The sequence below is a fragment of the Neomonachus schauinslandi genome, chromosome 14 (assembly GCF_002201575.2).
Source record: "Neomonachus schauinslandi chromosome 14, ASM220157v2, whole genome shotgun sequence".
Taxonomy (NCBI): domain Eukaryota; kingdom Metazoa; phylum Chordata; class Mammalia; order Carnivora; family Phocidae; genus Neomonachus; species Neomonachus schauinslandi.
Genome location: NC_058416.1, coordinates 59,594,613 through 59,605,793, shown reverse-complemented (window position 1 = coordinate 59,605,793; position 11,181 = coordinate 59,594,613). Strand labels below are relative to the sequence as shown.

The window sequence follows — 11,181 nt, the reverse complement described above, 5'->3', positions numbered from 1 at the left end:
ATGGGACAAAATGCAAGATGTTTTTTCCACATGCTTTTCCAGTTATCAGAAAGGGAGGGAAATTTTACAATGACTGTAAAGCATTGGAACAACAGTGAAAACATTACCTGTAACAGCATGCTAGTAATGGATAGGCATTACTTGCTTGCTTTTAGTAACTTTTGCACACAAGGCAAAAGGTTTTATAAGATACCATAGAGCACAATAACACACTACATGTGGCCTGACAAATTCAAAACATACTTGAAATGAGAAGGCAACCAAAATACTTTAGGGGAACATTTCACTCGTTTATAAAATGTATACAGAGACCTGGGCTTAACACACTTCACTGCACCACATCAAGTCCCAAAGTCTAGTTTCCCTTTCAAAAAGAAGTGCATCTTTTACAAAATTAACACCTATTTTCAGGAATCAAGAGTCACTTATATTGGACTGCACTTAGTAGAAAAACAATATATTGTCTCTGGTTCCAAACTTTTCTATGCTAATACAAGTGAAATAAATGAAGACATAAGACTAACTGCCAAGAATTAGACCCTAAAATGCGTATTTATACTGAAAATGTGTTTCACATTAATAGGTAGATTTGCAAAGGATAAAGTCATTTTCCAAAGAAAATTTCCAAGACTTACTTAGTAATTCCAAATTTCCATAACAGAAATTTACTTTGAATGTCAGATTGGACAGGAAAAACACCTACTTTTAAACTACTATTATGAAATGTTCTAAAATAAAAGGAGTTCTTAGGCTGGTTAAAAAGCACTGGACTAGAACCAAGGAAAATTAGTCTTCCTTGTGAAGATACTAGAAGAACTTGTTAAGAATGGGGAACTCAAACGCAACAGAGCCACAAGGCATACATATAAACGGAAATATTATAGTCTTTAGTCTTTTCCTTATTTTATATTATCTTGAAGACAAAGGGATTGTGATCTTCCAAAATACCAAAAGTAGCTTAAAATTTTATCAATCCCTTTCCTTAATAGAATGAGGACTCTTAACTACAAATATTGTAATATCTGAAAGAGTTTCAATGCAAGATAAAATTAAGCATCATAAATTTCCAATTACCATACAATGGACTCCCTGGTATCCCCGCCTAATGACACGACACACAAACAAGCTATCGAGCAAGAATCTGTTAACAGTTTTATTTTTTTTTTTATGTTAAATACCATGGGACAGGATTGTAAGGATGAAAAACTCAGTCAACAACTGCCTCACAAGGGATAAGAAAAATTCTGCCATGATATTAGCAAAGGTAAAGGAGAAAATTTACACTGTAAGAGGCACCATTTCCCCACAGAATACCTCTTGGCATTTCCTGAATGAGTGGGATTAGCAATCTAAATAAATCATATTTCAAGAGGTAACAGCAACAGATAAAATTTAAAGGGATTATTAAAATAACATTTACAAGACTCTGAACAATTCTTGAACTCTTATTAAAACCACAAAGAAAGAACAATTCTTTATTTATGAATTTCATAAAGGACTGAATGTGCAACTGACATCTGCTAGTGATGATCTGGTAATATACAATTTGTCCAGGAGCCGAACAGTTTGTTTTATTGTGTTTTCTAACCGTAAGAGATCATTAAAGGCAAAGCCTATATGACGCTGTACACACAAAAAAAATGGTCACTGTGGGCCATACTACCAATGAAATGGTAGGTAAACAAATCTTTTTCTGGTCAAGAGAAAAAAAAAGAAATAGCACTCTGCATGCTTCACTCTACAAGATGAACTTCCCTAGAAAGAACCCGATGAAAATGGCTGCAATTACGACAAGAAGGGAAGGCAGAGGACTGGCGACATTATCTCTGAAGGATGCAGCTGAGGTTGATCCAGGTTTATCCGAATGTGCTACCTTTCTGAGCCTTAAGCCTTCATCCTGAAAAAAATATATGCACAAAGAGGTTTTAAAAACAAATATGCATCCAGTACAACTGCCAAGTTACAGATCTATGGCCAGAAAGCAGATCAGTGTGCATGTGGCTACAATGGGAGTAGGGACTAACTGCTACCCAGCATTAAGACGACTTTCTAGGGGTGCCTGGGTGGCTCAGTCATTTTAAGCGTCTGCCTTCGGCTCGGGTCATGATCCTGGAGTCCTGGGATTGAGTCCCACACCGGGCTCCCTGTTCAGCGGGAAGCCTGCTTTACCTCTCCCACTCCCCTTGCTTGTGTTTCTTCTCTCACTGCGTCTGTCAAATAAATAAATAAAATCTTTAAAAAAAAAAAAAAAAAGACTCTAGGGTGATGGAAACATTCTAATACTGGAGTCTAGTAATGGCTGCACAAGTCTACACATCTACTAACAATGACTGAATTGTACACTCACAATGGGTGCCTTAGTGGAATATAAATTACGCCTCAATAATGCCGATTTTAAAAACTAGAACTGAAAAATGTACTCCTAAAAAAGTGAAAAATCAGATACTGCTGTATTTATGCAGAAGGAAAAAAACACCATTAAAATCTATTAATACAAGTAAGGAAGAGTTCTGTGCATGCACGTATTTCCGTGGTGGCCCTCGGTATTTTTACGTAAAACGGGTTACCAAAGACCACCAGGAGCAAAGCTGTGGTCTGACAGGTTTACAGACACACTGCAACCAGGGTACCCACACAGCAGAGACACAGGGAGTATCTGGCCGAAGGAAAAGGAATTTTACAGGATTTGGAGGAAGGGGAAATTTCAGTATAAAATTTAAGTAGCAAGTATTTTGATAAGCTCAAAGCAGGAGGTCCATGTGTAGAAGGGTCAGCACTGGGTCTTGACTGCCAAGGAACGCTGAATCCTGCTTCTTCAGGAACAACAAACTACAACAGCTATGGAATGTTGTATACAGAACCGCCCCCCCCACCCCCATTTGAGGCTATGCCACTGGACTGGAAAGGGAGGCTGCTTCTCTTGTCAAAGTGACTCAGATCCTCTAGACAAGAGTGAGCTGCTTGGTTCTTACCGGTATGATTTTACACAGCAAAGTTTTTGACAGTATGATTTTAGGGGACAAGGTTTCTCAGTAAGAAAGCAACAGTCACTCAAAATAGGAGGTTGTTATCACACTTTATCAGCCACAGAGTGACCTTGGGAAAAATACTGATACCTAGGCAACTGGCTTTATCTGTGTCCATCATCCCAACCAGATGAATGACAGGGCAGATTTTTACTTCCTTAGTGCAACCATTTTTATTTTCTCACACTGATTCCTCTAGTATGCTTACTAATGCCAAATGAAGAAAGAGTCCACCTCAGATCATACTATCTGCAATTACTGGAATTTCTGAGGGTTGGTGGGGTTTTTTAGTCTTATGTTCATTAGTCCTGTGTGAGAAAAAATTATTCTCAATCCCATCAAGAACTTCAAACAATCCTCCTAGTGATTCTGATTTACCAGGCCTGGGGAGGACCTGTATTTTTAAAAAGTTCACTAGGAGATTCAGATGCACAGCCTGGATTAAGAACCGACTAGAGGAATAAAAAGGAACAGTGACAAATTATGATGGGTCTTATGTATGAAATGTTCAAAAAAAGGGCCTGAAATTGATTCTACAAGCCAGTGGTCTCCAAGGTTCTTTTGTCTTATCTTTTAAACAGCAGAACATGTTTTCAAATAACATCTCCTACAAAACATCAGCCAATAAATAAAAAGGAGAGACCAGCACCCAAATCTCACCTCTCTCCCTGTCCACTCTTCCTATTTTCCACCCTTGCCCTACTTATATCATTCCTACCATTTCCACTTCTCCCCTCCTGCCAAGAGACAAACAGTGGCTTTTTGAACAAATGTAATGAGCATGCTAAGGAGCCCATCTTTCATCAAAGAACAGAACTGTGCCATTGAAGTCACAGCAGATAAAGTAAAGGTAACAAAAACAGCATTCTTAAAAATCTATGGTGTGTGGATATAGGTGTGAAATGAATATAATCTTTCCACTATCCCAAGAGGTGCTGGGGGCCTCTGAGGGGTACTGTGAAATAGGAAGAGATAAACAATTATTTCAGCACAGATTAAGATACAGTGCCTCTGATTCAGAGTATACATAGTTCTTATATACATTTAACAGATGGAAGAATCAAAGATTAAGTCCCTTAATTTGGCTTATTTACATATGTACATTTTTGTATCATCTACTTTGATGGCAATTTAAAGGTATTCAGGTCTTGAAATAATTACTTGTCAAAGGCAAATTAATACACCCACACATATTCAAATTAGTCCTCATTCACCAGTTCATCCATTTTATTCATCCAAATATATGAATGACTACTATATGCATGTGCTATGAATGCAAAGATGAATGAGCACAGGTCCCTGCCCCCAAAGAACTACCGCCCACTAGAGGGAGAAAGACCTCCAACAAACAGGAGCAGTAAGATGACCGAGGTTTCATGGAAACAAAGGAGACAGCATTCCAAACCATATTTCTTTTCTTCTGGGAGGAGAAGTCCTAGAAAAGGTTATACTGAAAAGATGACAAGAACCAAGGACCAAGAGATAATCACGCATGTATAATGTGCTTATAAGGGTAGGGATGGGATTTCAGGGTGATCCAGTCAGAAGGAAGAACGTAAGCTAAAGCAAAAAAGAGATCATTAACGGAGAGGACTCTTCAGGATACTCTAGTCCAACACTGTCCAATATAAATATAAGCTTCAACTGTGAGCCACCTACGTACTTTTAAATTTTCTAATAGCACATTAAAAAGGTAAAAAGAAAAGGGTAAAATTAATTGTTAATAATAAAATTCAATCCAATACAACCAAAATATTATTTCATTATGTAATAATACAAAAAAGAGGTATTTTTTTGTACTAAGTCTAAGAAATCAGTGTTCTACACTCACAACACATCTCACTTCAAACTAACCACATTTCAAGTGCTCAACAGCCACATACGTCCCTACTATATATGGGACAGCACCATTTGAGGCAATTCTATGACTAGGGCACAGAATGTAAAGGCTGCTACAAACAAGAGAGGAAGCCAGCAATGCCACAGGCCAGATCACAAATAACTAGGGCATCTACTAGGAAAAGAACCTGCAGGCAATGAGAAGCCTTGGTAAAACTAGAGAGGCAAGAGTGGGGAGCAAAGGCTAAGACATAATCAAATTAGGAAAAACAAGAAGAACTGACCAAGGATAAATATAAAAACTGATGGATAACATGGCCTAATAATATTCATATATCTTATGCCTTCATATAAATCAACTTATTTTCAAAAACAACTTACTCTCAGGTGTCGATTTTCTTCTGATAGTTTCATCATTTCTCCCTGAAGTCTTTTACATTCTTCCATGAGTTTCCTTGTTTCAGTATCGTTGAGTGAAACACTATGTGGTTTTGGCATGGGTCCATCTTGTTTAGAGGCATTCAGTGGAACAGTTTTGCTAGGTTCCAGATCATTCTGTATTACAAAGACAGTGGCACTTTTTAACTGACCAAATCTCCTTACAGATTTTAAACAAATTCAAGTTGAAACCCCATACCTTTCTTTTCCAAAAAATCATTTAAATGGAAATTTTTGAGGCTGTGATTTCATTAATAAGAATATTTTTTAAATACCAAAGGTTACCGTCATCTGTGAACAATTTTAGGACTAAATCAAGAAAGGTCAGCAGTAAGAGAAGTCAAAATAAGCAGCCCACTCCCTCCTCTACTCCCAAAACCCTTCACACTTACCTGCACCACAGCACTTATCATATATCATAATAACGTATTTTTGACGTTCTTTCCTATAATACTTCAAAGGCTGGGAGAGCAAGTCATTTTTTTTTGTATTTACCCCTAAACCCAGCACTTTGGCCAAGAGTAGCTATTCAAAGAAAAGTATGCTGAATGACGCCAACCAAAATCTAAATACAAAGGTCATTTTCAGTGCTCTGATTTTGCAATTCAAATGAGATTCTGCGGGCATGGGGGGATACTATAGTAATAATTCCAATGAAATTACAAGACTATCTAAGAAAAACACTTAAAACCTAACTTCTATTAATGGGAAAAAATAACTAGGATATAAACATAGAAGAGGAGATAATGAACACCAACATATGGTTAAAAAAAAAAGAGGAGGTAATTCCACATTCTTAAACATAAATAATTCTCTCAAATTATCACCAACACTGTTTGCTTTAACTCATGAAATTCCATATGGATCACAGTAGTACTTAGACACTTTTAAACGCTGAGCCCTAAAACTGTAATTCTCACCAACACTCACCCAATATAGATAAATACCTAGGGCAGGGCCCCAGGGCCTGTGGTCTAAAGTGCCTCAATCATACTATCACCTACGCCATAACAGTATTAGTGCAAGTCATCTCTTTAAAATTTTACTTGCTAGAAATTAAATGTTACATTTTTTTAAACTGCTTTATTCAGATATAAACTTCTAACAAAAACATTTCCAAAATCAACTTTATGGCATTCCACAGTACTCAATAAGATTTAATTATAAGTTACACATCTACCACACCATCCCAGGTCCCAAATTTATATTAAGTATAAATAATTGTTAGTTCAAGGGGCAAAACTAGTATTTCTTATGAAGGGAATGTGATTTGATCACTATGCCTACAAAAATTAGTAATGTTATAATGAGGTTCTAATGTATAACACTACATTATTTGACTGTCAACATTCAGATTTTTTCATTTTTCTTCAGAAGCTTCTCAGCTGTGAAGGGTTTTTAAGAAGCCTACTTCCGGGGCACCTGGGTGGCTCAGTCAGTTAAGCGGCTGCCTTCGGCTCAGGTCATGATCCTGGGGTCCTGGGATCGAGCCCCGCATCCAGCTCCCTGCTCAGCGGAGAGCCTGCTTCTCCCTCTCCCTCTGCCTGCCACTCTGCCTACTTGTGCCCTCTATCTATCTGTCAAATAAATAAATAAAATCTTTAAAAAAAAAAAAAGAAGCCTACTTCCAATTTCCTTCTCTGAGTTGTCCTCTTGCTTTCTTGTTCTTCACCCTATCTTCCCATCCTGACCAATTCCATCTCTATTAGTAAAAATATGTTTCAAATATAGTTTGCTCTCCATCAATATTCTTTCTTAATCCTTCCCTTAACAGTAATTAGAATTCATATCAAAATGATTTTTCAAGTGTGCTCCAATTTCAACCTAGAACAAATCCAGATTCGGAAAAAGAGGGCAGTTCATTGATGAAAGCAACAATCAACAATATGGCAACTAAAGAATCCTCGGGTTCTGATTAAGGGAAAAAAACATATACTCAAAACCAGAAAGCTGACTAAAAAATCAAGAGGAGATACATGAGGCCAACAAGTGAAGAGAAAAAAATAAAATGAGGAATCATTAAACTCCTCACAGTTAGTTTTAAATAAATTCTTGAAATTCCAGAAATTCAGAATTATCAGAGGGAGAGGAAACTACCAATCTCATCAACCCAACCCAACCATTACTTATGTATTATCTTTCAATATTTTCTCATATGCACATTTTATAAAATCAGCATACATTGTAACATTTTTATCTTTATCCATTTATATATACATCTTTTAATTATCATTTTAAATGACACTACATGTCATTATTCTATTCTGTGCCTAAATAAAATTACTTAAACATCTCACTCTTTTTAGACATTTGATGGGTAGCTTCCCACTCTGGGATTTTAAGTAACATGTCAACGAGTATCTTCTTATGGTTGGCAGACTTAGATTTTTCTTTTTCACTGAAATTTTTCTTAATGTTATATTCTTTATAACAAAAAGGGAAAGAAATGTCATAACCAATTTGTGAAGCATAAACACAAAGACTAGAATGCAAATGGTATAATGAAGCTTAAATACACATTTCAACAGTGAGTCAAGTTAAGATATGAAAACAAGTTACTTGGAATATACTGCTTGTCAAGTACTATTTAGGCCCCCTACAAACCAGTCAACATACATAGCAGATGCAATGAAATCTAATTTATTTGTGTATATTTAAAGTGTAAACATATATAACCTAACTTTACTGGAGGTTAAAAAGGGAGAACTGGCAGGGGGCTGAGTCATTCATGTAGTACCCATCTACAAGAGCCTGATGGGAACACTAAGGCTGCTATGACTTTATATACTTCCATTCAGGAGCTCCATTACTGAGGTTTGGCTCCAGGAAAACAGCTCATTCCTTGACAGTTGCTTCAGACTGGTCCAGAAAGAGAAGACTGGTTGTTCTGAGAACCATGAAACAAGCAAACTAAACGGATTCAACATGCTGTGACTCTTAGGAAACTGATAAATAGTAACATTATATTAACATCATATTTAACACTGCAGCTAGAATAAATGGGAAGGTCAGGGCCATGATCAAGACAAAAAAATATGCCACAACTTGTACATTTTCCACTATTTTATATTTTTTAGCCTATCTGCAAAAATCCCTTTCCATCATGACTTAAACTAAACTTACTTCTGTATTTCTTTTTAACAACCTTCAGAATTTCAATTCCAATATTATAAATTATCCCTACTGGGGGTAATTAGAAAAACAGAGCAAGGGATTGGAAACAGAAGGCGCAAGGCAAAATAGGTTTTTGCAATAAAGCCTTGAGAAAGACAAGCCCTGAGCTAAAGAACGTAAGTATGAGGCCAAATTCCTGTGACTATAATGAGTAGAGGTAAGTAAATGAATATAAAGGGGGGAGGCACCTGGCTGGCTCAGTCGGTGGAGCATACTACTTTTGATCTTAGGGTTTTGAGTTCAAGCCCCACGTTAGGGGATTACTTAAAAATAAAATCTTCCAAAAAATTTCTTTTAATGTCTATAAAGTAAATTAAGACTAAAACTAAGGGCTGTGGCATAAAATTATTATGGGCATAATTAAGGCCTTGACCTGGGAAGAGACAGTATTTGAAAAACAAGGTTACTGGAGACTTATTTTCACTCTAAAAAACCAATTTACTGTTTCTGCAGAATCATGATTCCCAGAAATAAGTAACTAAAATTACAAAATCAAAAAAAGTATCAGACAAATTTAGATAAAGGATCAAATTTTTTTCTCTGCAAAGCCAAATCAAAGTATAAGCAACCTGTTCACACTGTGGGGTTCCTGAAGTTTCTAGTAAGCAAAAAATGGTAAAGGGAATCATACAGCAACCATTACACCACCCAGAAGTCACCGTTATCTTATTGACATGCTGTCATCTTATTTAAGTGAACGTTAAGTACACACGTGTACACATACACACACACACACACACAAACAAGTTCAACTATGACCTAAGATCTTTAGGGTTTACCCACATATTCTCCTACCCTGGGGCACTGTAAATAATAATGACAGTTAAAGAGGGGTTACTATTTGTGTTTGATAACAAAACATTAAATAATAATTTCATTTATCCTTTTTTTTTTAATATATATGAACAAATACTTGCCTGGAGATCAATGTTTGCCAGCCCCTACCTTTACTGCTATACCTGCTAGTTTATTCAAGTAAGCTCCTAACTCCTTTTTTAGGAAGTCTCAATGACAGAAAAAATTATACCAACTTCATAACAATGTTCACACTTAGATTTGTCCTGCTCACTACTGAGATTAAGTGCTCAATTTGCTTTTTTAGAACAGAGAACTGTTTCTGTGCATGATTTTTAAGTGATTTGTGGTTCTACTGTATTTTTAAACATAGCTGAAAATTTCAATTCTATCTACTTCATATAATATACTCATAATACCATGTATGTGCTAGGTAACTACATTAACGTAACCAGTAACACTAGTAAACTCCTATAGCTGCTAGCTCCCTAAAACAAACCTTCTGCTTCTCCTGTTTGAACACATTGAGTCCCCTGGGGTCATTCTTCGTATTATAACTGCCAGTTGTTGGAACTGTGTTGTTGATGCTGCTCATTGAAGTGACAGCCGGAGCAGTCCCTGGTGGAGTTATACCCTGAGGTGGCATGGGAAACATATTCTCAGATTCGCATCAAACTGATTTCTCCTGCATGGTACTGGGAATGACTAACACAGAAATCATTAGGCTCTAAGACATTCGCATTTTACTCTATAAAAATGTACTATATATAAGATATAACACTAATAAGAACTACGTTAAAGCAAAAAGTACAAAAGTTTCTGTAGCTTTTTATATTTCCCAAACAAAATCAGCTATGATCAATTTGTATTATGCTAATTAAAGGTATAAATCTTATTAAATTAATGCTCGCCTCATGTTGTCCTAAAATGAACACCTTCTAATTTTGCAGCTCTTAATTTCTGTTGCTAATCAATGCTTGTCAATATCTGAAAAACAAGCACTTCATATTTTCTTACCTTTGGTAATACTCAACCTTAACAATTTTAAGTTAAATGAATTTTTTCCTTTTGAGGTTCAAAAAAAGAGTATTTTATAAACCTCTCCTGTACTCGACAACACCCACCCCCAAACACACACACACACACACACACACACACCTCTCTCTCCCAGGACCAATAAACAAACTTAAAGATGCATATAACATTCTAGTATATCAGTATCTCCATAATTCTCTTCCTATCTTCTCAAATTCCTTTAATATAGGTGAAAATAAGAGGATACCAAAATGTTGATACATACTTTGAAATAATACTTAGTGATACTCAGGTCAATGTATACAACTATGAGAACTCCATCTCAATAATGCACTGTCCCCAATCTGTTCCTTGTCTCAACAAATACAAAACAATGTATACTTAATCATAAAAGTTCTTTGTATACATAAAACCACTGAAATTCCTTGCTCTTGACAACCCATCAGTCTTAAGATAAACTGGTATTTTTTTCCTAGAAAATGTCATTAACACACATTAGGATGGAGGGCATAAATGAAATGCAATACATTTAAGAAATCTGGAAATTTTCAAGTAGAACTGGAGGCCTCAAAATAAACCAAAAAAATTTTTTAATTGAACACAAAGAATAGGTGATAAAACACCATAAAATAACAATTAAAACCACATTCAATCCTGAAAACAAACACTACACCACTAAATAGACATTAGATCTCATAATACAGTTGATAATAACTAAAAAGAGCTATTAATTCCAAGAACCCAACTTTGCAAAAATAAAGCAGTCAACACTTTAGTTATCATCTGCCTCCAGCTATCAACAACCCAGGGAACATGCTGAATGGCACTTGTTACTAGTGCTGAACACAACTCAACTGAAGACTCTATGGGCCAT

At 36.1% G+C, this 11,181-nt stretch overlaps 1 protein-coding gene across 2 annotated transcripts in view; it reads right to left on the bottom strand.

The window, feature by feature from the left end:
* Positions 1 to 1,139: 1,139 nt before the first annotated feature.
* VAPA (VAMP associated protein A) overlaps positions 1,140 to 11,181 on the bottom strand; it is a 39,289-nt gene continuing 29,247 nt past the window's right edge. Inside the window, exons 5-7 of one of the 2 annotated variants that reach the window (XM_044921075.1) lie at positions 9,772 to 9,906; positions 5,247 to 5,420; positions 1,140 to 1,897 (exon numbers count right to left, since the gene is read on the bottom strand). In XM_044921075.1, coding sequence (XP_044777010.1) covers positions 1,739 to 1,897; positions 5,247 to 5,420; positions 9,772 to 9,906 — 468 coding nt within the window. In that variant the 3' untranslated portion in view covers positions 1,140 to 1,738. The remainder of the gene's footprint in view (positions 1,898 to 5,246; positions 5,421 to 9,771; positions 9,907 to 11,181) is intronic. The other variant, XM_021689465.2, reaches the window with a different exon arrangement.